A 25,778-nucleotide genomic window follows, 5' to 3' on the forward strand; every position below is an offset into this window, starting at 1 on the left:
AGAAAATATTTTATAGTTTGTTACAGAAAAACAAGTTATGTTTAGAGTCCAGAGCCTTGATCAAAACATCAGGCACCTTCCTGTTAGAGACCTGCGCAATCGCAGGACCCATTGCAGTAGAGTGCGGTAACACATGGCCCTCTCACAATATATTGCTTTACACATCTATCGCTTTTGTCTCTCAGAAATATCCAGGCAATCATGCAGAATTGAACTTGCCCAGCCCTAATATATATAAATAATGAGTCAATATTTACAGTGTTGAAACTTGTTCTTCTAACGCTCTGGCTGAATATTAGCTCCACGGCCAAATCCTTACTGATGGCCATCGATTCTTACCTTATTAGTTCTCGGAGTTGATCACAATTTTTGAGCCTCTGTTTGACCACTCGCCTTGTAAGACTGACCACAGGTTCTCTATGGGATTGAGATCCGGGGAGTTGCCTGGCCACAAATCCAAAATTTCAATGTAATAATCTCTGAGCCACTTCTTCATCTCTCTTTCTTTGTGACATGGTGCTCCATCATGCTGGAAAATACACGGAACACCAAATTGCTAATGGATCATTGGAAGAAGTCGCTCTTGCAGGACGTTTTGATACCATTCTTTATTCACGGCAGTATTTTTGGGCAAAATTATGAGAGAGTCCACTCCCTTGGTTCAAAAGCAACCCCACACATTGATGGTCTCAGGTCTTCACTGTTGGCACATCCCAGGACTCATGGTAGCCTAGTGGTCACCTCCAAACAGTCGGCAGGGAGCTTACTGCAGTACAGTCCTTGTAATTCCTGCAGAATTTCAGTCTGTCCTTCATGTTTTTATTGGAGAGAAGTGGCTTTTTTGCTGCACTTCTTGACACCAGGCCATTGTCCAAAAGTCTTGGCCTCACTCTGTGTGCAGATGCTCTCAAACCAACGAAACTCTCTCCTTGACATTCCTTATTATCTGGTAAATGGTGTTTTAGGGGTTATATTCTTTGTAGCTATTTCCTTGCATGTGAGGCCATTTCGATTTAAAGCGATGACTGCTACACACATTTCTTTGAAGGTAACCATTGCTAACAAGAACACTTCTTCTCTCCTTTTATAACAATCAGTCTGCTCTCACAATCTAGTATGATCGTGATTTCACCTGACTAGTACTCATTCACACTTTCACATGTGCTGTTGATATGATTAGTCAATTAAATGTTAGCTGGTCATTTCGTGTCAGGATCAAAAAACAGTGATTTTTTTTGTGTGTGTGTGTGAAAAGTTCATTTTTTGAACAATGAAGCTTTTAGCAATTATTTAAATACATCTGATCACGTAACACAATAATCTAAAAACAATGAAAATGAACATCACAAAAGCTTCTGCAGCAAACTTTGCAAAACACAAAATTAATGTCACTGCCAAAACTTTTGGCCATGACTGTACAAAAGTCATAATTTTTTAGATTATGAAAAATGTAAAAATTAAATTAATAAAATTGCAACATAAATGTAATAAGCTTACCATTAACAACTACTTTTAAATATAAAAATCCCTTGCAAATATTATAAATATGTGAAATATATACTTTTATCTGAAGATCTGTAGATTTCTCACTACAGATGGTCATGTTGTTTTAAAATGTTGCCTGTGAGCTAAACAAAAAATGTATGAACATATTCACAACAAACACCCTTTCAACATGAAACCCAGAAATGAGACCTACAATTTCCCTCCCTCTCCCTACAGCCCCTCAGGATACGTTGTCCTTTTTAGGGTTAAGTACACTGTAAAAATATTTTTGAAGTTGTAAATAAAACATTTTATTGGAGTATGTCTTACAAGAAAATTCTACTTCAGTCTTTCTACTTCAAAATTTCACATATAATTCAATGTTTACTTGCCGATTCTTTTCAAGCAATTTCTAAATTAAAATAATTTCTACCCATTGTTTTCCAGTGTATACGTTTCCTCTATGAACTCTAATGCTCAGCACAATAATGAAAAGGCAAAGACTGCTTTTCAATGTCAAATTCAATGTCACCTAATCTTTTAAAATGCAATTAACTCCTTCCTTCCCAAGGATATTTAGTGGATCTGGAAAGGGCCCTTTAAAAGGCATATGCAATGATCCGAGAGAATGAGGAATGCATCTACACGAAAGCTATTTATTTTTTTAAATATTCAGTGCACCCAAGGCTTGATTAAAACATGATCTAGATTAAGACATGGTTGACCTCTGTAAGCACTTCAGTGAATTCGATGCAGTTGTCAGTGACTGACATTACAATAAACTCATTAAAAGGCACAACGAAAGAATAATCTCAAGAAAGAACAGAATAAAAACATAAGACTCAAACAATGTTATTAGGCAGGCATGAGAGTATAGAACAAAATACCCTAACAGATGGACTGGCTAAAATGCAGCCAATGAATAAATATGAGTAGAAATTCATATGAAAACAGTGTTTGAGTGACAGCCCCGGAGGAGTAGTAATGAGTGTACACTGGCATCTTAACAAGACGGTCCAGGATCATCAGTGAATCATCACAAGTATGACTAGGATTGATGCACAAACAAATGGTTATTTCAAGCAAATATGGAACACGTAGAAAAGATCACTTTACAATGTATGAATGTATATTTAGAAAATTACTACTTTTATTGTGCTATTAAAAATGTGCAAAGAAATCTGTAAATTGCTCCAACATCACATAAAATGAACATGACTGTAAAATCCTTATACTATAATGGAAATAAACACATAATATAATGAGCGTAATACATGAAAACATTCAAATCAGTCAAAAATATAAAAATAGCTTTACAAATAGCACCATTTGTCCAAGTAAACATGCAGCATCTAATAATACAAGAACATTCATTCTCATTTTCAAGCAGATAAAAATACAGATCTACATTTACAGTACAATTTTGTACAGCACAGACTTATTCCACGAACAAGTCCAAGATGAATTAGTTAAGAATATCACAATGCGTGTTTTAGTTTCTGTTTTCAGCACCTGAGAGAATGTCAGTGGTTGTAAATGTGCGACATTAAGGAGAAAAAATGAAAGATAGTATTGTATGCAGTTACTGACTGGACTAATTAACATGTGTTAAAGCAAGTAATGTGTGTGTGTGTGTGCGCGCATATATATATATATATATATATATATATATATATATATATATATATATATATATATATATATATATATATATATATATTTATATTTATATGTATAACAATGTATCCAGTTTGGCAGGAAGATTAACAGATGTTTGCCAGCTCAACAGACACAAAATAAATAAACAAGATAAACCTTAAAGACCTGATCAATATTTAAAATTTGCTTGTCCCGTTGAGGAAAATGTGTTGACATCAATCTTTACTTTGATCTCTTGTGCATGATGGCAGTGTTAAACACTACGGTTTCAATGTTTTTATTGCTGACGAGTTAGTGATCCTCCATTTATAGTCAACTCTTGTCTTCAAGCTAAAAAACAATTCTGTAACATAGATAGGATTGTGAGAAAAACTCTTACAGATACAGTGCAGAAATCACACCTATCCCATGCAATTAATCATTTATTTACATGACCATTATATGCATTATTGCACCATTTGATACCTTCAGCCTTTTGTATTAATCAGTGCATGTTAATATACCTTCTTACTCTTGTAGACAGAGTTCCTCACATTCTTCCTTTTGTAAAAAGCGGTTAGCATTTCCTCCACAGCCGCTGTAAATAAAAGGTCTACAGACGCCCACTTCAGAGTTAAAGTACCAGCGCAGAGTATAACGGGAACAATTACCCTCTTCCATGGGCAAGATGCAGGAGTCTAAAAACACACATTAAACAAAAATAATTAAGTGTCTGAATGGTAAAGAATACATACCAATTCTTATTTTGTTCCACAGAAAACACAACAAAAGTTCTATCCTGAATTAATGCAAATTGAACAATATGGAGAAAGCCATTGCTGAAGTGCACAAATGCACGCAAGGCAGATTCATCTTTTAATCTTGTCATTATGGCATGTCTCTAAAGTTCATAGCACCACAGAGATCTGTAGAAATGTCCAGCTAGTTTCTGTGGCAGGACAGCTGCTTGCAATCTTATACTAGGAGCTGTTATACAGATGAGTCAGCGGGTTGACAGCATAGAGATGATACAGAGAAACAACAGGAAGTGAGCACAGCAAAGAACAATAGTTTGCAGCAATTACACAGTGCAAAATTATGATAATCCATCATCGAGTTCACATCAACAAAAGTTTAATACATTCCTACAGATAACATTTCTAAGCACTTTATTCCCAACAAAGACATGGAAAAGCAGTAAAATGTGGAGAATAAAATATGCACCATCGACACTGTTTGGTATACTGCGTAAAGATGATTGAAAGGAGAATTTAATCTCCATAATGAATAAGAGGTTTTGGCTCACCTTCACCTTTCACCTCAAATTTTGTCCTTTCAGCTTTTAATGAATCAAAAGAGATGGTTTGACCTGCCAAAATAACCATATATTATACTATGTCTACACAGAAAGCTACAGACAAACTTTTTTCTACAGGAAAAAATTGGCATACCCTGGCTTTTATTGACTGTGCTGTCATAGTCAGCAATCTCCTCTACTGGAGCGTCATCATCATAGGTCTCTATAGAGTAAATGTCCTCATAGTCTGGATCGTTTGTGTTCATCACAACATGCAGCTTATGACCTGCAAAAAAATGTGCATGGATGCACAAAGAATGTGAGGGCTACTGGAAATCAGTTTAGAATGCTGGGATATTGTAGTTTGAAAGCAATCAATGTACATGTGCAACTAGATAATGTTATATACAACCATGTATTTAACATATCTCTCTTATGTTTAAGGCAGAAACATAGTTTCTGTTTAAAGGGGTAGCTTAAAGAGAAAAAGTTTAATTCTGTCATCATTTAATCATCCTTGTTTCAAACCTGTATGATTTAGTTCCACAGAACATGACAATGAGATGTTTTGTTAATGTCGATACTGCATTTTTAAATAACGCAGAGTGACTACCATTGTTGTTCCAAACCCATAAAAGCTTTGTTCGTCTTCGGTACACAATTTTAGATATTTTGCATGAAAACCGGGAGGCTTGTGACTGTCCCATTAACTGCCAAATAAATTACACTGTCAAGGTCCAGAAAAGGATGAAAGACGTTGTCAGAATAGTCCATCTGCCTCCAGTGGTTTAACCGTAACGTTATGAAGCAACAAGAATACTTTTTGTACTTGAAAAATACAAAAATAACTTTATTCAACAATTCGTCTCTTCTGTGTCTGTCCGCATCACTGTAACACCAGTTTGGAGAATATCCGCTGAACGCAAGCAGCGTACGCTCTTCTGTGTCTGCCTCGCTGCACAGATGCTCTGTTTTCATTCAAATAAAAGCATAAATACATGCAGAAAACGTATTCTTGTGTGCGGCTAATAATATAGTATAAATATGTATTTTTTTTTATAAATATTTATATAAATATATTGAATCATCCTTCCTGCTTTAACGTGTTAATCTGACAGCACTAATAGAAATATATTGGTAATGACACATTTGCAATGAAAAAGATGCAATTTAGTACATTTAAAACAGTGTAATATTGAATAACAAACTACAGTTAAAATGTATGTGCTTTTTGTAAGCCAACACATCAAAAAGTGTAATTCTTTAAAGCACAACAAAAAATGTGCTATGAATGCTGTATGTATGTTACAGCTGCACATTCAATAGAGGTACCGGTAAGCACACTTTTTGTTTCAACAAGGGCAAGAGATAGATAGGTTAGTTATACTTGGTACATAAGTCATATGGGCTTTCGTGGTATGGAAAACATCAGTGAGCACGTTTACATGCAGACCAGTAAGCTGATAACTCACAAATATCAGCTTATTAAAATAATCAGTTTTCCCTGTTTACATGGACATCAGTAACATGACAATAAAAGCAAGCGGCTTTTACATGATTTTATTAATAAATCAGGTTATTTCCCTGTAGTGACATCAAAATACAATCATTTGCATATCTGACTCTGATTTTTCCATACATTTGTCAGTTGTGATGTTAGATTAAGCTTGCAACATCTCTGGAAACTTACAGCTTGTGTATGATCCTCTCATGTAGTTATAAACGCAGCACTGTGAGCTTCTGAGTCATGAAAAAAGTCAGCTTTTTTAATATATTTCCTTTCTTTCTTTACTGCAAGATGTTACCCGATAGAAAGTTAATGCATTTACATGCCATGCGAAATCGTAGTAAAACTTCCTGTTGCAACGGGTTTATGCTTACACCGTTTATGACCTTACACCAGTAAAAGAAAACGGGTTACTTCGTTTACATGACCGAGTGTGTTTTCGGCTTATTAAGCATAATCGGCTTAAGAACCTGCATGCAAACAGCTCAGTGTGAACATTCTTCAAAATATCATCTTTTGTGTTCCACGTATGAGTAAAAGCATGACAGAATTTAATTGTTATTTTCTTTAAACTAGCCCTTTAAAAAAAATTCATAAATTGAGGACAGAGTGACAAAAGTTTTCAGTTTAGAAGAGAGGAGGATAAACAGAAAATAAAGGATGAGCTGAGGATAGGACTCACCCTCCTCGTCCCCTTGGATTGGTGAGCGCTCTGGGGACGTGGAGGAGCTTCGGTAAGCCTGCACTTGTACAGGTTTCTCAACTTCCTGAACACCTGAGAACACGCCCATAACGAATCACACAAAAGATAGTAAAACCCGTCAGTGAACACAAGCATCCATGCGTGTAAAGATGTACTCAAAGTTCATGCACTACATCAACAATTTAGCATGCACAAATCCTGGTAATTCTCACGAACATATTCAACAACAAGGTTTATACAGACTGAGATCACACAAACCTACTGTTAGTGTATTGTGTGCACATAAGTTACAGATGCAATGACTGGAAAATATCTACTGGCTATATTGAGGCTATATAAGTCAAAACTTACCTCCACAAGCTTAGGGGGAAAGAGAGAAAGAGAGACAATTGATTGATACAAGAGAAATCCACATCAATCAGCAGACTACTGTAAAATGTATTCCCAAGTGAAAAAATAAAATAAAATACAATGGAAAAAAAAAAGTATGCAAGGTTGATTTCATCCCATATTTCATTTATCGTGATTCTTTCGTAAGACATTGAAGTAAATTTAATTTGCCATTCATGTGGTTTAAAACAATGCCAAAATAATGGCAATTAATTAATATTATTTTTTGTTCAGTGCAGCTTAGCTCCAAAAATGAAAGTTGCTGTAGAGGATTTGTTTTGATTTCTGGTCTTTAAAATGTGAAACAAAATGTGAAATGATCATTGATGATAATGGAAAATTGTTGCCGATAGAGATAAATGACGGTTATCCACTCACCACAATGCAGGTTCATCTCTCTTCGAACATAAGCCCGAATCTCATCTTCCTTTAAGAGCAAAGAGAGATGCAAGGAGTCTTTGTGTCACTGTCACTTATCTTGAGGATTCAAGGAGACTCGAGTAGCAGGATAAAATATGCATGATGACATTACAATAAATCATGAATCATAAACATCTATTTGTTTCTGACCGTCATGCCTGGTTGTCCTCGGTCTCCTTTAGGTCCATCAGTGCCAATCTCACCCTGATATAAAAACACAGAGAGACACATTTAGTGATGACAGATGTACAGTATGGAGAGAAAATGCAGAGGACAAGAAGGTGTATAGAGTAACCTGTTCTCCTCTTTCTCCTGGGATCCCAGGTATGCCACGTGGGCCAACCATAGAAGGGCCTGGAGGACCTCTTTCTCCCTACAATAAATATTTGATATCTCACACATGATGAACTAACCATGGCTTCTTCTGCATATGATTCAGTGTTTCCTTAAGTGCTATTCAGGAGCAGCACTGCACTACTGCTCAAAATCAATACAAAACATATCACAAAAAAAGAAATAATTAGATAAAATAAATAGAATTGTACTGTATGTGATGAGAGAAAGACTGTAATGAATCTGTCAAACTGTCTGACAAATGAGTCTGAAAAGAGTAAGAGTGGTCTGAATCATGGACTAAACTCACATCCTCACTGAATTAGCTCTAATTAATTAATTTAATTAAGTTTGCTGAACCACAGGTTATGACAAAAATGAGCCCAGAATATTACTGTGCTGTGTGTATTTTTTAAAAATGCAGAAAATTCACATTCATAATGTCAGTGAAAGTTCAGTAACTCACTGGATATCAATATGAATTAAGAGATACAGTTGCAGACATATATTCACATCAGAGTTTTCTTGTTATTTACTGTATTCTGATTTAAAGTTTTCTGATTTTCTGATTAGTATTCTGATTTATAATCTTAAAAAGCATGCTGTGTGGTCCAATGTCGATGAAACCCTCCTGCTGAAAAAAACGAATGTATAGAAACATAGACATGAATAGCAATAGCTATAATTATGTAAATGTCCCTTTGCGCATATACAGTACTGTAAAGTAAGTTTGATACCTTTTGCCCCTGCAGGCCCTCTGGACCTTTACCTCCAGCAGGTCCTTGAGGGCCTGTTAGACCAAGGGGTCCATCTGTTCCTCTTAGTCCAGGGGGGCCAGGGATACCAGGTTGGCCCTAAAAAGCAGGAGTAAGAGTGGAAAGAGGAGTAGGTGGAACATTTAATAAGCCACTTCACTGAGATCAGCAGTTTTAGTCTTAAACAGCAGGGGAGCTAAAGATGTAGGTTTACTCACCCGTTCACCTTTCTCTCCTTGTGATCCTTTCGGCCCCAAAACTCCATCAAAACCTCTGTCACCCTGGACATCAACCGATGAATGTTATACGATTTGTTTAAAGTTTTATTGTACCTTTTCAACTTCACTCTTGAAATTGGAAGGATTGCAGAATATGTATTACTATGTTACAATAAAATAGTTCATTTTGTTGTCCACTGGCTTATTCAGAAAGGATTTTAAAAGAATTGGTAAGTTGGTACAAATAAATCTTAAAATAATAATAAATTCTAGTATTATTAGTAGAGATTCGATTCGAGCCAACTGTGATGAAAATGTTGATCTTTATTTTTACGTTGTAATAAAATACAAATGATACATTCTTTAATAATATACGCTACAGGTCAAAGGTTTGGGGTTGGTAAAGATTTTTTGAAAAGAAGTCTTTCAAGGCTGCATTTATCTGATGAAAATACAGTCTAACTTATAATATTGTGATATATATATTAATGTATGTTATATTGCATTTTATTCCTGTGATGCAAAGCTGAATTTTTAGAGGCATCACAATCCAGTCTTCAGTGTCACGTGATCCTTCAGATATTTCATTCTATTATTCTGACTTAGTGAGTGCTCAAGTAACATAAAAAAACAGTTATGCAGCATTTTTGGGAAACCATGATCCACTTTTTTTTTTGGATTCTTTGATGAATAGAAAGTTCCAAACAAGGGCATTTATTTTAAATAAATCTTTTGTAACATTATTAATGTCTTTATTGTCATACTTGCTGAACAGAAAAAAAAATCCTAATGATAACACTTTTGAACGGTAGTGTACATATTACACATTATAATTACTTGGAAAAAACTGAAACACTAAGGCAGCATGGAATTGTTTTAATTATTTCTATTAATATTTAGATTTTTTTTTTTACTTGTTCAGTGACATATGTGCTCCATCAATTAAATCAACAATTACTGTACAATTGTGAAATGATGTATCGTGACAACACTATTATTGAATATATTCTTAGACCAATATGTTTCCAATGAAATATGCTCTTACCTTGGCTCCAATCAGTCCCTCCTTCCCTGGACTTCCTGTGAGACCTGGAGACCCGACTTCACCCTAAAATAAAATTTGCCATCAAGGCAAGATAGGAATCGCATACATGCCTCACACATAATTTTATTTATTTATTTATTTCAAGCAAATAGTGTGATAACAGAAGAATACACAATAATAAAAATAATAATAATAACTTACAGTTAGTTAAATACATACCTGCTCGCCTTTCCTCCCTGGCAATCCCGGTCTGCCATTTATCCCAGCATCCCCCTACGAACAGACACAATTCATCACTCCCAGCAAAACATCGCCACACAACAAAAACTTTCCTTGACCTCTCCTTATTACTCACCTTGTCTCCCTTTGGTCCGCTTGGTCCACATGCTCCCTTGGATCCTCGTTCTCCCTGTAAACCATTAAAGCTCAGTCAAACTGTCAATCACTCAATGTTACAGGGAGTAATGTCACAGGAGAAATTACTAGAAAGAATAAAGCACTATTCATGTGTCAGTCATACGCACAAGCACACAAACTCACACACATCCTTCAATTACTGTCTTTCTCATTAGTGACAACAGATAGAGGCCTATCTGGGATGTTGAATCCAGATAAAAGTTCTTATCTGCAATGTGAAAGTGCGTGTCTATGTTGCCGCTGGCTGAAGGGCAGCTAGTACTGTCTGCAGCGGCCCATGTCTCCCTGAGAGGAATGATTCATACACAGGAGTCTTCATGTGCCTCACTGCACTCGACAAATCAATTTTTACACACATGCACGCAAACGCACACACATATTCACACACAAAAACTTTAATACAATGGCTCTGAGGTACATATGCAGATGAACGTCAGACACAATGGCCTGGAATCCAAACTGTGGTGGAATTATAAGCAGTGTGATCATCTGGTCTGAAGGGCTACTCAAGGTCAGCGATAATAACTTATAAATAGTCAGTTTGAGTTTAAATCAAAGAGACAACTATTAAAATGCGCACACACACATATAAACACACCTTGAGGCCTCGATGACCTACAGGCCCAACCTCTCCCTTCTCTCCTCTCATGCCAGACAGACCATCTTTACCAGGTGTTCCCTGTAGAGAACAGATAAGTAGTCATGAGGAAATGACTGAGTCTGGGGACTGTATGTGCCAGTCATGCGCTGATGTTATAGGCATCTGAATAAGAATACGCACTGCTTCTCCTGGGATACCTGGCTGCCCTGCTTCTCCCTGCAAATGATAAGCAAATGTTTGATCAATATGGCCTTCACACACATCTATGTGCATAAGCAAACATTCCCAAATGTATTCAGGTATATGCATATGTTTATTCTTGTTCATTTGTGAAGAAAGGGAAAGTATTTTTCACCTTCTGGCCACCAGGACCACGCGCTCCCTGGAAGCCAGTGGAACCTCTCTCTCCCGGCTCCCCTCTCAGACCCTGGAGATATGATCGAAAAATCACAAATGAGATCTCTTCAATATCTTTGTCATTTCTCTTAGACAGCAATGAGATTAAAGGGGGAACTAGTTGAGTGTCTTGCTTCTCCAATTATTTCGCTAAGAAGAGACTCTAACATGACTTCTATAGAGTTTTAGAAGAAATCTCAACGTCTGTAATCAAAAGAAAGAGATTTCAATATACTCAAACATTTCTCATCAGATTCTTTGAAGAACAAATTTTCTGAGCTAAGCCATCCACATAATTTTTTATAGCTCTCTGCTCTTATTTTTGTCTATATTTCATACACCTGAGGAATTTTAGAAGACAACTGAGACATAAAATAAAAATAGATGGGTTCTGAAAGAGCAAACTTTAAAAGAAATCAAAAGGGAATAGCCATTTTATTTAGGGATGCACCAGTATTAAAATTGTGGCTAATAGCACTATTATATTTTTTATTAATGTTAAGACTGATAACTGATAAATAGCCCATATAAAATTTTCTACTATTTTGTCCCCCCAAAAATATAAAATATAAATATAAAAGTGATTTAGGCATGACAACATTTTATTGTAATTGTCTATTATTAAAAAATTATAAACAAGAAAAAAACAATTCTTACTTGTTCTCCTGGTGGTCCTTCCTGTCCCTTTGCACCCTTTTCACCCTGTGCACCTTTAGTTCCTCTCTCCCCCTGAGGAGAGCAGTGATCAATACAATCGATTAGTTTACATCGACCCAACAGATCTGCCTTTATCCTGTTGCTTGCTTACTCATTAACAATCTATAGATCCACATGAATACTTTATGACCGTTTCATAAAGTGACACAAAAGCATTAAACACCTGACACACTTAATCAAAAAAATCTGACTCACGGTTTCTCCTTTCACTCCTTTGTCTCCTGAAGGTCCCCCCACCAGCAGAGTATCTCCCTTAAAGATTCAAAATCAAATACAGCAATATACAATCCATTAAATATGTAGAAAGAATAGTATAATATGTTTAATATGCAAAAGAAACCTCCTTTTAGGGTGATTCAAAACCCTGCTACTTCGCATCATAATATGATATAATCTTCTGGTTTTTATTTTGGGATAATACATGATTCTGTACATGATTCTGCTTACCGTATTTTTCGGACTATAAGTCGCACCTGAGTTTAAGTCGCATCAGTCCAAAAATACGTCATGATGAGGACAAAAACATATATAAGTTGCACTGGACTATAAGTCGCATTTATTTAGAACCAAGAGAAAACATTACCGTCTACAGCCACGAGAGGGCACTCTATGTCTTCAGTGTAGACTACAGGAAAATGAGCAGCATAGAGCACCCTCTCACGGCTGTAGACAGTAATGTTTTCTCTTGGTTAATTTCTCTCGGTTCATGTCAAATTAATTTTGATAAATAAGGGTGCTTTCACACCTGCCTCATTTAGTTCGGTTGAATCGTAGCAGAGTTCGTTTCTCCCTTTGGTGCGGTTCGATTGGGCAGGTGAGAAAGCAGCAATCGCATTTGGGTGTGCACCAAAAGCGGACCAAACAAGCGTACCGAGACCTGCTTGTAGAGGTGGTCTCGGTATGCTTTCAAACGAACTCTGGAGTGGTTAGTTTGTGGTGAGAATGTGATCCGACATCGAACAGACCCAACTGCAAAAAGTACTGATTATTTTTGGACTAAACCAGCTGCCGTAGTCAGCTGCGTTGTGCATTATGGGATGAGGAAGTGTTTGTTGACAGTTTGCACTTTAGCATGACAGCTCGTGGACAAACTTGGAGTAGTGTGGAGGTGCGGAGCCTCATAGAAATTTGGTCAGATGACCATGAGCATGTCAGAGTTAGAATAATTAATGCACGCCTCCGCTTGAAGTTACGAGCGATTCCCGCTCTGGCTGTTTGCAGTGCATTAGAATGTTGTTTTCAAGCCGTATCCGCGCTTCATTATAGAAATTTATTTTTTGCATATTGTGGTGTATACAAACAATGTAATAGATTATGGCCAGGGACAAAACCAGCCCGCGCAATCGTGTCGTTGTGTAGTTGTGTTGTCTCCGTGTTGTTTGCTGGCTTTCCCTGTTATGTTGGAATTTTTCCGCACGTAAATTCTGTTTAGGAAATACGTCATGGCCAATGAGTGATGTAGATGTTGTCATGTGACTGCACTTTGGTTCGTTTCAACTGGTACAGACCAAAGCAATCAGTGTGGTGTGAAATGGAACCAAAAAAGCTGAAAAATGCTACAATGTATAATTGTTTGCCCTTTGTTCGGCCCAAATTAATCGAACTAGAGATGTGAAAGCACCCTTAGTCGCACCTGACTATAAGACGCAGGACCAGCCAAACTATGAAAAAAAGTGTGACTTATAGTCTGGAAAATACGGTATATGTCTACAAATAAATAAATGCACTTGAAATATTTATTTGCATTTAAATAATTTTATTACTTAAGAATCAAGTTAATCTGTGAAATCCACCGTCACTGAAAAATACTAGAATGACCAATCAGAATCAAGTATTCTAGGAAGCTGTGTAATAAAGAAAGATGATCAGAGCATATTAAAAAAAAAAAATAATTACCTTTTCGCCTTTGATTCCTGGAAAACCTTGTTCACCCTGTGAAGAATTGGTAGTTTATAAAACGTGTATGTAAAGGAATGTATTTTAGCAAAGTAACAGACCAGCCCGAGACAGATTATAGAAGTTGATGAAAAGTTATACACACCTTATCTCCTCTGTTTCCTTTGCTGCCAGGAGGACCCTATCAGTGGGACAGACAGATCAGTAAAGGATAAATCTTATTTGCCTGAGCATTTGTATGAATTTGTAGATAGAAGAAGTGCAGCACTGCAAGAGGCCTTGACTCATAATGCTTTTGAAATTGCAGCGAGTGGGAGACAAACACATCATAGCCCCTGAATATAAAGTGTGATGAATACAGCGTGTTCGTACAGCTACCTCTCTGCCTGCATCAGCCTTTCCACATCTAGACGAGGGCTCAGATCAGTGACACCCATCAAGAGAGACTATTACTGCCTGACTGACATCAATATGTGCAAAAGACAGGATGTGGTGGGGTAAAGAATAATGAGTGAATGCTGAATGTTGTGAACGGAGAGTAGGAGTATATTTACAGTAGGGCCTCTCTCCCCATCTGTTCCAGCCCGACCTTCTTCTCCCTATAAAAAATAAGACACACACTATAACAATCTGCATACAAAGAAATGAACAAAAGATGGAGTCATTGTGGACATTACCCTAGGCCCTGCGTCTCCTCGCTCTCCTCTTGAACCTGGCACTCCTACACCAATTTCACCCTGAATGTGGAGGAAAAAGTGAGAGAGAAAGGGTAATGACTCTGTGTGTGACGCAGTTCACTTCATTTTTGTCCAGAACCTTTTTGAAGTGGCTCTAACTGCAGAGAGACAAGCTGGTATCAGTTTTTAAAAATGCTTTTATTTTGTATTTTTCTACGTTTAATTGCAAATTATATAATCAGTATAACAAATTTAAGTAAAAAGGTTAATCAGCATGATTTTCTGATAAGCTGTAATGAAAATAAGCACTTGAGCACAAGATGCATTTGTTTTCAGGTTTAAATGGGGAAAAACATTTTTTTCAGATTTTTGAACTTTACACTATATATAATATGCTGAAACATGACTGAACAGCCCTAAAAATACACAACAAGCCAGGGCTCTACAGTGCGAACATTAGTCACCTTTGCGACTGTAAATGTCTGTGAAAAATATCAGATTCACTGGTGCAACTGAGCAGATTGAAGCTCATGAATAAATTAACACTCAGTAGGTGGCAAATGCCAGTAAAGACTGCAAAGACTACGACTGAATTATGTACATTTATAGCCTAACGTGCTGCGTCCTTCAGAGTAAAGCTTTAGGTCACCATGGGGGTTTCCACATAAATTTAAGCTCTGTTCTTTAATGATTGAACGCAAATAAATGTAGATAGCCCTAAATAATAGTATTGTAATTGTATTGTTGTAAATTAAAGTTATTTTTTTTATTTTTGCAGCTGGTCAAATTAACTGAAAATACTGTTATTTGGTTTATCAAAATGTAAACTTCTTTGTCACGACTCACACAATGTTCCTCATTTTTGTCATAAAAGCTCCATTCTCTCATGGTTACTTGTTCATGACTTCAACTGTTCTTAAATTTTTGAATGCGCTCTTAAATTTTTAAAATTAGTAGTGCTCCTAAAAACTGTAAGCCCTCCAAGCAACACATCACTTACCTTATCACCCTTAAGTCCTGGAAGGCCTGCAGTACCCTAAATATAAAGATAGAGACATCAATGAATACCACTGAGGGTCACACACACACAGATTGACTTGTTCTAAGAAACACCTTAATGCAAATGTTTATATGCAATTATTAGATTTTAACACGTCTGTGACTTACAGGGAGTCCTGGGGGCCCACCAGCTCCTGGTGTTCCTGGGTTTCCAGCTTTGCCAATAAATCCTTGTAGACCCTTACAAGCACCAAGTGGAATTGCGATCATTAGATGTAGCCAAATTCAGTAAATGTTTTTGTCTATGATGGTATTTAATATGTCTGGGCATCGATTCAGATGTCCCGATTCTATTCGATTTCAATTTCGATTCACAAGTTCTCGATTCAATTTGATTTGATTCTCGATTTTTTATATAATTTTTTTCATTACATTCAGTGAATGTAGTTTTTATACAAATGCTATTGAAATTAAAAAAAAAAAAAACAGTAAAAATCAGTTTACAAATGGTGAATTTATAAAAAGAAATGAAGAGCCACAGGCCTGTATTTTAAATTTTTTTCACAATTTTGAATAGGGTACTTTTATTAAACAATAATAGGGCAATATAAAATGTTCTTCTTAATTTTTCTGGTAATCAGATGAAGGCATAAAACAATTTAATTTATCCTAATCAAATGAAAATATCTTTTATTTTAATCAATATCGAATCGACGTCATTTACAAAACAATTAATCGGATTAATTAATTTTGCCCAGCCCTAGTATTAAACCTATTACTTTATGTAATGATAGTACTCCTAAACATGTGTTGTTTTCAGAGTACATTTGTTTCTACATGTACGGCGACTTTACTAACCCTCTCTCCTGGTGGTCCAGGGGGTCCTGGCTGACCTGCTTCACCTCTCTGCCCTGCCAGTCCTGGCGTGCCATCCAATCCACGTGGTCCAGGAGGGCCCGGAGGACCTGGTAAGCCAGGGTCACCCTACAACAGAATAAAGTATATAATTCAATATTCAAACTAGATTTTTACATTTTCTGTTGTTGATTATGCAGCTGGTAAGGCATTGCTATGTGGTCTTTCTGAGGTAGTATACTTCGGCCATCCGCGTTCCGCATGGTCCGTGCACTTTCCTTGTGACATGATTTTTGTCTGCGGACATTGGCATACAACAGTGTAGGTGCAAGGTAAATGTTAAGACAGAATGAGTCAAGTTGGAGGTAGTGCGCATGTGTCCAGCTTATCCATCCAAGTTCATCTGTGGTTGAAAGCTGTGCGGACACGGCTGTGCACGAAATGGAACAGTAGGCGGAAAATGAAGTATACCTGGGCCTTTACGTGCCAAAGTTTACACTTAGGGTTCGAGGTCTGTTAGCAACAGTTCAATAACAACTCTAAAATAAAATTAATTAATGACCTTCAAACCGATGGGTCCAGATTGTCCTGGAGGCCCAGGCATCCCCACACCTGCCTCTCCTTTGACTCCTTTGGGCCCAGATGGTCCTCTCATTCCCTGAACAATGAGTGTGAAAAACTCTTTAAATGAAGCATACATTATAGTGGAGATGAAATGGATGATGGTTGCTGGAAGTTCTGCCTGTGAAGAGACTGCAGGTACTCACATTCTCACCAGGATCTCCAGGATCACCCGCAGCACCCTGTGAGTAAATAACACTTTCAATTCTATCTCCACACATTGTACATTACCTTGTTAGTTAACACTCTTTTCATAATAATGCTTCTCACTCTTTCTCCTTTGATCCCCGCTGGCCCTTTGTCTCCTTTTGAGCCCTAAAACACAAAACAGGCACACAAAAAAAAAATCAATACAGAGTATGAAATGAGAATTCAGAATTACTTATAGACATGACATTAATGATAAAGGATGGCTGATGACAGAATATGATTGCAAACTGTGGGAACAAATGAGGCATAAATAAACATAAATATCCATTATAACACATATAAACCTATATAACACATACAGTATATACACATATAAAATAAATTAATTGGAGTGTATTGGACAGGAGCTTCAATAAATAACCAAAATGAGTGAAACTCACCGGTAATCCAGGAAGGCCATTTTCTCCAACTGTACCTGGCAATGTCAGACCAGGAGGACCCTTAAACAATCAGCCAATAAATAAGTTAATAATGTGGTATATTCTTGTCAGAAATAACAAATCTATGGCCCATTATCTGCAATCTATGTCATGGTGCAAGTACAGATAAGCCATCCATTTCCCTCAGGAGAATTGGTACTGTACCAAATGAATGGATGCATTGACTACCTGTGTGCTTCCGGTCTGTTTATTCCGTTGATGTTTTTTCAGGAAGTACTGCACATTTCTAAGAACACGCTGTACATATCTTTCAGATATTATAAAGATTCCATCACAGGTGAAACTGTGGATGGCATCTCTTGACAGATTAGATACACCTGGAAGTATTCAGCTGTACAGGGAAAGCAGCTGATGGATTTTGCCTGTGGCATTTAATGTGCAATGGGCCACAATAGTTTACTTCCCTGTCCCTGTCCTGTCATAAGTTTGTTGATAAATGTGGTAAATATATATATGGAGCACATCAGTGCCAGTATCTAAATAAAATAAAACTAACACAAAATAAGGCACAATTACACAGGATTTGTGTCAGAGAGCTGGAAGATTTCTGACAAAGAGGTAGAATAAAGTTTGCACATAAAGTTTACTCACTGTTTGATTTTGTTTAATGTTTAAAGTACAGCTACATACAACTTAATCTACTAACCAGACACACAAAAGCACATTAAATGATACCTGAGGATCAAAGAAAGTTTTTTTTATCCATAATAGTCGTAAAATATTAGATTAAAGTAAAATAAATAGAGCCTCTCTACTTCTCTGTGGTTTACTTTACTACTTTGTGCTGCTTCTCAGCTGGCATTTAAGTATGACAACACTGAAAGAAAAGATCTACTGAAGAGCTCACGTACATGGCACTCAAACATTATGTTTGCTTCAAATGAGATTATTTGTCATGCAGGTGAGACGTGTTGATCTTCACACAGTGTTCGCTATGATGTAACCATGGCAACAACTCACCATCTCACCCTTCATTCCAGGGGGTCCGGTGACAGACTGCAGAACACAGTGGAAATAAAAGGAGAGAGATAAATTGAGCACGTTGGGAATTAAAAGCAAAGTGTCAATAAAACTACACATTACGTGCTAGTCCACACATGAAGATGCACATATGGATTCACCTTTCCTGGTGGACCGCTGTCTCCTTGCTCTCCTTTAAGTCCTGGGGGGCCGATGGGTCCGGCAACACCCTAAAAGAAAGTGACAGAGAGATATAATAAGACAGAGAGAGAGAGCAGTTAAGTGGGGAGAAAAAGAAAGAAGCATAGAGAAAATGAAAAAAAGGTGCAGAAGATCATGAAATTATTGCGTATATGTCTTGGTAAATGTCAAGATCATCTGATCACTCACCAGTTTCCCAGGTAACCCTGGCAGGCCATCTTTCCCTGGAACACCGTCTCTCCCTGGGACCCCAGGCTTGCCCCCCTCTCCCTGTTTATGCCATCATGTTAAAGATAACCTTGTTACTCAAAGTGCCAGGTCTCACAGTCACATTGAGTGAACAAACAACAGTTTTCATTATCACTTATCACCAACACAAACATGCTAAAGAAACAAATCAGATCAATTTCTGTGTATGGTAATTGATTAATCTTACAGACACAGTAGCAGGATACTTACATTCTTACTCCTTAGCTTTCCTTTTCCTTTTTCCCTTATTGTTTGAATCATATACTAATGTTAATATTTGTTGCTAGAAACAGCTGTCAGGGTTAGTTTATTATACATTATATATAAGCATTATGTTTAGTTTATAAAAAAGATTTAACAAAAACAGAGTAAAAAAAAATCTATATTCTGATAAAAACATAATTTTGAGAACATAAATCTGTTGATGTATTATGTGAACATTATTCTATACTGAATTTTCTTTTTTGAGTGCAACTGAATACATAACAAAAACACAAATTACAATTTTTGGAACTAGAACATTTGCAAGCTAATCTTCATTAGGCTGTCATTTTTGACTAGATTGCTAATTAAATAATAGAAAAATATTTTCACAATTAATCAATTGATGACTGAAATTTCAAAATAAAAATACAAACCCGATTCCAAAAAAGTTGGGACACTGTACAAATTGTGAATAAAAACAGAATGCAATGAAGTGAAAGTTTCAAATTTCAATATCTTATTCAGAATACAACATAGATGACATTTCAAATGTTTAAACTGAGAAAATGTTTAATTTTAAGGGAAAAATAAGTTGATTTTAAATTTCATGGCATCAACACAACTCAAAAAAGTTGGGACAAGGCCATGTTTTCTATGGGTGAAAGATCTGGACTCCAGGCTGGCTATTTCAGTACCCAGATCCTTATTTTACGCAACCATGATGTAAATGTAATTGATGCAGTATGTGGTCTGGCATTGTCATGTTGGAACAAAACTGAAAGAGACGACATCTGGGTGGGAGCATATGTTGTTCTAGAACTTGGATATACCTTTCAGCATTGATGGTGCCTTTCCAGATGTGTAAGCTGCCCATGCCACACGCACTCATGCAACCCCGTACCATCAGAGATGCAGGCTTCTGAACTGAGCACTGATAACAACTTGGGTTGTCCTTGTCCACTTTAGTCTGGACATGGCATCCCAGTTTTCCAAAAAGAACTTCAAATTTTTATTCGTCTGACCACAGAACAGTTTTCCACATTGCCACAGTCCATTTTAAATGAGCCTTGCCTCAGACAAAATACATGCGCTTCTGGATCATGTTTAGATATGGCTTCTTTTTTGACCTATAGAGTTTTACGCGGCAACAGAGAATGACACGGTGGATTGTGTTCACCGACAATGTTTTCTGAAAATATTCCTGAGCCCATGTTGTGATTTCCATTACAGTAGCTTTCCTGTATGTGATGCAGTGCCATTTAAGGGCCCGAAGATCACAGGCATCCAGTATGGTTTTCTGGCCTCGACCCTTACACACAGAAATTGTTCCAGATTCTCTGAATCTTTGGATGATATTATGCACTGTAGATGATGATAACAAATTTTTCTCTGAGATACTCCTTTCTGATATTGTTCCAGTATTTTTCACCGAAGCATTGGGGAAATTGGTGATCCTCTTCCCATCTTGACTTCTGAGAGACACTGCCAGTCTGAGAGGCTCTTTTTATACCCAATCATGTTGCCAATTCACCTAATCAGTTGCAAATTGGTCCTCCAGCTGTTCCTTATATGTACATTTAACTTTTCCGGCCTCTTATTGCTACATGTCCCAACTTTTTTGAAATGTGTAGCTCTCATGAAATCCAAAATGACACATCACAAATGTCTCACTTTCAACATTTGATATGTTTTCTATATTCTATTGTGAATAAAATATAAGTTTGTGAGATTTGTAAATTATTCCATTCCCAACTTTTTGGAATCAGGTTTGTATACTTAAGTAGGTTTATGCATGCTCTAAATATGAGTTTAATGTATAAACAGCATACACACATATGTATATATTATTTTCTTTAATTCTAAAAATGCAGAAAATGTGAGTTATGATTTTTGTATTCATATTTAGGCTGTATATAAAATAAAAAAAGCTATACTATACATATATCTTATTAAACATATGTATGTATATTTGTTAGTGAGAGAACAGGAGAACAAAGACTGTTCTCAGTCACTTCATATAAACTACAGTAGGTCTATTGCAAAGTATCTCAAAATATGATGCCGATCCAGCGATACATGTATCACGATATCAAAATTGGATAGTGCCTGAAACAGCTCCAAACGTCCAACCGAGACCAAATGTGTCCATCCGAGAAAGTTAATTGTGGTCGAGTTTCAATCTTTCTTGCAGCTCAAAGAAAATTTTTTTGACTGCACTGTGCATGCATTGCCCCTCCTCCACCATTTGACCAATTATTTGAAGAGGGAAAATTGTAATAGAGGATTTTTCTCAATTTGAAATGTTCTGTAATATATGTTGGTCTGGTATGTTTGTTTACTCACCACTTGTCCTGGAAGTCCTGGAGGTCCTTGTGGTCCCTGCAAACATTACAAAGTGCTGCATTCATCCCTACTCAGATAAATATAAATCACCCTTATCTATAAGAACAAGATGCATATGTAAAACTCGAATTGAACAGTACACTGATATTTAAGTGCTGAAATAGGCTTATGCAAAGGAGGAAAAACATGTTGTTTTCTAAAGTGCAAGGGCAAACTGAAGACTATGAGAGTTAAGGATAAATAAGGCACAGAGAAATAGAGCATGTGAAGAGGCTCTAAGCTGAAGCTGCAGAGATTGTCTAATAACCTCTGTGGAGAGACAGAGTTCAAACTCCTCTGAGCTGTTGAAATGACTCCAATATTGCATTTTTATCTTACTATTGCTCCTGGAGTGCCTGTAGGTCCAGGTAACCCTCTGTTGCCCTGAGGTCCAGGAGGACCCTTGAAGAATGAAGGGAAAAGATTGAAGAGTGAGTAAACTCTGGTGGGTTAGTTATGTAACTCCAAAAACACATTGCTGTGTATCAAATCGCCTAAAGGAATGTGTTCATTGCTACTCAGCTGGAAAACTTACTTGAACTCCAATGCCTGGTTCTCCTTGGTCACCCTAAACATGACACATAAACATGTGTACATTTAAACACACATTTTATGTTATTTGTATCTGCAAAACCAAAGCTGAGGATATCAGGACACAGACAGGGACAAAATATCCAGTATGGTTCATGCTGTTATTATTGATTAAATATGACTGCTAATTAATACAATTATTTGATCCATGTCATAAAATGCAGCATTAACCTTCACACCAGGAGCCCCTGGGGGTCCATTTCCACCCATCGGTCCCTGAAATATCAAACCAAAGGTTAGAAAAAAGATTTTAAATTTGAGTATGTACATTTAACTAAATATATACGTACAGTTGGTCCTCTTATTCCTGGTTCTCCTGGATTCCCCTGTGCAAAATACACACATTTGATATGAATAGCAGGCCGACACAAATATAAAACACACAGATACACACATGCACATATAAACAGCATACACAAGCTCTAAACAGACAGACATACTGTATACTGTACTTTTGACAAAGACTGTACAAACATTAGACACAAACACTGTTCCAAAGTTTGGGGTTGGTAAGATTTGTGAAATATTTTTGAAACAAGTTTCTTATGCTTACCAAGGCTGCAACCTGATCAAAAATACATTAATATTGTGAAAACTATTACAATTTAAAATATTTTAAATAGTTTTCTATTTTACTATATTAAAAAGTATATATTCATGTGATTTGAAACCTACATTTTCCAGTATATATTGGCAATATATTAAATGTATTTATTGTCACTTTTGAACAACTTATTCTTCCAATTAAAAGTATTATTTCTTTCAAAAAACAAAACAAAAACAAAAAAACTTACTGACCCAAAACTGTTGAACGGTAGTGTATAAAATTAAATATTAAAATTGCTCACAGAGACATAAAACATAAAATATACTTCCAAGCACACTCAAGTATCTGACATACATAAATGCACCAATACACAATAACAAACTACAGAGACGAGGAATGCCCCTTTCCCAATATTAGCAAAGCAGCCTACAATCTCAGCCAAAGAAAACCTACCGGTCTGCCCAGCACTCCTGGGAACCCAGGCAAGCCCTAGAGAAAGGAAGGAAGGGATGGAGGGACAGGAGGTGTAGAGAGAGCAGGGGTGTGATGGTCCAAATTTGAAGTGGAGTAGAATTAGAAGTTGAAGGGAGTGGGATTACAAAAAGGAGTGGAGGAGGAAAAGAGGAGACAGGTTGGTTAGCGGATAGAAGCGGAGCTGAATTTGTTACTTCTGTGTCTTTATCTATGGAGCCTCAGGCAAAGGAAGTCAGCTAGTGCTCACAGCAAGGCCTAGTACTCGTATCAAATCCCCAGACTTTCCTACATTGGCAAGCCCAAGAAAGGCTGCTGTGTTGGAATGCTGTTACTCACAGGTAGGCCTGGTGGACCGGCCGGTCCCTTCAAACCCTGCTCCAGAGGAGAATAAATAATTGTGTGAGTGAGAGTCAAAACTCTCCTCTTCTCCACTAATGCTAAACTCTCTTTTCATTTCCATTTCATGAGTGAAAGTGTGTTTTCATACTGTATGGCTACTAAAATACTATATAATTGATTAATCTATCACAGTAAGTGATGAAACGCAGTCTGGTCTAAAAAGTTTGGCAGAATTAACAAAACATTACAAAACTTTCAAATGAGAGCAAGAGATTTTGTTGGACTCACCGTTCTCTGGTAATCTTACCGTAGTTTGTCATAATTACAGTGGACCAATGTGCATGACTGTTATAAAAAAGGAATTATATAATAGGAATGCATAAGGCATCATCGGAAGGTGATGATTGCCTGAGCTAAGGACATTAATATGCAGTTGGCATGGCATCTTGAGTGGTTGTTAGGGTGTTCTGGTTGGTAGGGTGGTAGGGTTAATGATATTCTGGTTCACAGATAAGTGTCAGGTCCCTCAATATTAGTTACATATTCAGTTTGTGTTTGTCTGTTTTATCGTCCACCAGACACATCACTTGAAAAAGTAACAGCACAATTTTTCACAACTATCTACAATTGGTGTGGGATAAGTTACACACCAATGTTTAATATTTGGTGTATCTATCTAATAATATGAGTTTAGCACACATCAAAGAAAAATATTGACATTAATTAGACATAGAGCAATTCAAATTCATTTTATTAATAAACTGGCAACATAGCCATTGGAATTTGTTTCTCACCGGCTTCCCATCTGGCCCTGGTTTTCCTGGCTCTCCTGGACTTCCCTAAGATAAAAGTACCACAGTTTTATTGTAAAATTAAATAAATAGAGACTAAGCTCTATTGTCAGTTAAGGCCATTGTTAGGGTTTACTCACTGGGAAGCCATCTTTTCCACTTTCTCCACTACCTCCTCTTTCTCCCTTTTCCCCACGAGGACCTGTGTAGCCCTGAGAGAGGGACAAATCACAGATCAGACTGTCATCTAAGGTCACAAACCTATGAGGTAGCATGCTGCCACATATATATTTTTCAGAAACTCCACCCTCACCCTCTCTCCTGTAAGTCCAGGAGGTCCTACTGGACCAGGCTCTCCTCTGATACCTTGGAGGCCTGGAAGACCCTTTGGACCAGGCAAACCACTCTGAGCGGAGACAGAATCCCCCTTAGAAAAAAAATAAACACACACATGCTCAATATGTTATTACAAACAAAACTGACAACGTTCAATTTTCACAATTTCACTAGTGTACTACAAATGTGAGCTTCATTTTGTTTTACCTTTGGTCCTGGAGGCCCCCCTAGGCCAGGCAATCCAGCTGGACCCTAAAAATGAAGATTTATTCCAAATGAAAACAAGAAAGTAGGGTTTGTACATACACAAAGCACCAAAAGCGATCACATTTTTCTGGGCGGAAATGTTAATTCATACATATATATTATTAAAGAAAATGCACTGGCAACTAAATACATATTTTACTGATTAATTAATTAATTAATTTGCTTTTTTTTTTTTATTCAACTGCCAATAGCAAGTATGGCAAATTTCATTTTAGGCCTTAAATGAACATGGATGAATTATAGTAATGGTACTTACAGATGGCCCTCTGTCCCCTTTCTCCCCCTTCTCCCCCTGCAACAAAACACATTTTTTAAATAACTTTATTTAAAGTGTTTTCTTTGATCAGCTCTGTATCTCATAAAAGACGTTAAAAAAAAATATATAGTAACAAAATACCAATGCTCTTCTCTTTACCTTGTCCCCAGGTCTGCCAGCTTCTCCAAGTTCACCAGCTCGTCCTGGTACTCCTGGTATTCCTGGCTTTCCGGGTTCACCTGCCTTTCCTGGTGGACCTTCTGGGCCTCTTTCTCCAATTGCTCTGCCTGGAGGACCCTGTGGCCCAGGAGGCCCTTTCTCACCCTGCTCTCCTTTGACACCTCGTTCACCCGGAAGACCTCGTGCACCCTGAAAGCCAGTATGCAAGGAAGAGAAAACTAGGTTTAAAAAATGAAAAAGAGGAGAGGATGAGACCGTGAAGAAATACATAGAGTTGCTGGATGTTTTCAAACCAGAAATACATTTCAGCACCATGGTCAGCGCCCAATAAGTTTTTGCATGATTTTCATTGCAAAAGGCATCGTGAAACACTATTCATCC

The 25,778-nt window shown here is 37.1% G+C and overlaps 1 protein-coding gene across 2 annotated transcripts in view; it reads right to left on the minus strand.

The window, feature by feature from the left end:
• Positions 1–2,607: 2,607 nt before the first annotated feature.
• Positions 2,608–25,778, minus strand: part of LOC128015761 (collagen alpha-1(VII) chain) — a 66,780-nt gene continuing 43,609 nt past the window's right edge. Inside the window, exons 76-118 of one of the 2 annotated variants that reach the window (XM_052599861.1) lie at positions 25,377–25,586; positions 25,218–25,253; positions 24,902–24,946; positions 24,672–24,785; positions 24,499–24,570; positions 24,362–24,406; positions 23,208–23,243; positions 22,498–22,533; positions 22,379–22,423; positions 22,152–22,184; positions 21,956–22,018; positions 21,578–21,613; positions 18,971–19,051; positions 18,742–18,810; positions 18,581–18,616; positions 17,561–17,620; positions 17,241–17,285; positions 17,117–17,152; positions 16,912–17,007; positions 16,353–16,478; positions 15,663–15,734; positions 15,496–15,531; positions 14,496–14,555; positions 14,373–14,417; positions 13,964–13,999; positions 13,819–13,854; positions 12,118–12,174; positions 11,863–11,934; positions 11,165–11,236; positions 10,990–11,025; positions 10,807–10,887; positions 10,147–10,200; positions 10,011–10,064; positions 9,792–9,854; positions 8,747–8,809; positions 8,511–8,627; positions 7,736–7,813; positions 7,591–7,644; positions 6,610–7,447; positions 4,575–4,706; positions 4,430–4,492; positions 3,648–3,821; positions 2,608–3,487 (exon numbers count right to left, since the gene is read on the minus strand). In XM_052599861.1, the coding sequence (XP_052455821.1) occupies positions 7,313–7,447; positions 7,591–7,644; positions 7,736–7,813; positions 8,511–8,627; positions 8,747–8,809; positions 9,792–9,854; positions 10,011–10,064; positions 10,147–10,200; positions 10,807–10,887; positions 10,990–11,025; positions 11,165–11,236; positions 11,863–11,934; positions 12,118–12,174; positions 13,819–13,854; positions 13,964–13,999; positions 14,373–14,417; positions 14,496–14,555; positions 15,496–15,531; positions 15,663–15,734; positions 16,353–16,478; positions 16,912–17,007; positions 17,117–17,152; positions 17,241–17,285; positions 17,561–17,620; positions 18,581–18,616; positions 18,742–18,810; positions 18,971–19,051; positions 21,578–21,613; positions 21,956–22,018; positions 22,152–22,184; positions 22,379–22,423; positions 22,498–22,533; positions 23,208–23,243; positions 24,362–24,406; positions 24,499–24,570; positions 24,672–24,785; positions 24,902–24,946; positions 25,218–25,253; positions 25,377–25,586 (2,541 nt within the window). In that variant the 3' untranslated portion in view covers positions 2,608–3,487; positions 3,648–3,821; positions 4,430–4,492; positions 4,575–4,706; positions 6,610–7,312. Of the gene's footprint in view, positions 3,488–3,647; positions 3,822–4,429; positions 4,493–4,574; positions 4,707–6,609; positions 7,448–7,590; positions 7,645–7,735; positions 7,814–8,510; positions 8,628–8,746; positions 8,810–9,791; positions 9,855–10,010; positions 10,065–10,146; positions 10,201–10,806; positions 10,888–10,989; positions 11,026–11,164; positions 11,237–11,862; positions 11,935–12,117; positions 12,175–13,818; positions 13,855–13,963; positions 14,000–14,372; positions 14,418–14,495; positions 14,556–15,495; positions 15,532–15,662; positions 15,735–16,352; positions 16,479–16,911; positions 17,008–17,116; positions 17,153–17,240; positions 17,286–17,560; positions 17,621–18,580; positions 18,617–18,741; positions 18,811–18,970; positions 19,052–21,577; positions 21,614–21,955; positions 22,019–22,151; positions 22,185–22,378; positions 22,424–22,497; positions 22,534–23,207; positions 23,244–23,564; positions 23,601–24,361; positions 24,407–24,498; positions 24,571–24,671; positions 24,786–24,901; positions 24,947–25,217; positions 25,254–25,376; positions 25,587–25,778 lie in introns of both variants that reach the window. The other variant, XM_052599862.1, reaches the window with a different exon arrangement.

Source organism: Carassius gibelio, chromosome A6 (genome assembly GCF_023724105.1).
Source record: "Carassius gibelio isolate Cgi1373 ecotype wild population from Czech Republic chromosome A6, carGib1.2-hapl.c, whole genome shotgun sequence".
In the NCBI taxonomy this organism is placed as follows: domain Eukaryota; kingdom Metazoa; phylum Chordata; class Actinopteri; order Cypriniformes; family Cyprinidae; genus Carassius; species Carassius gibelio.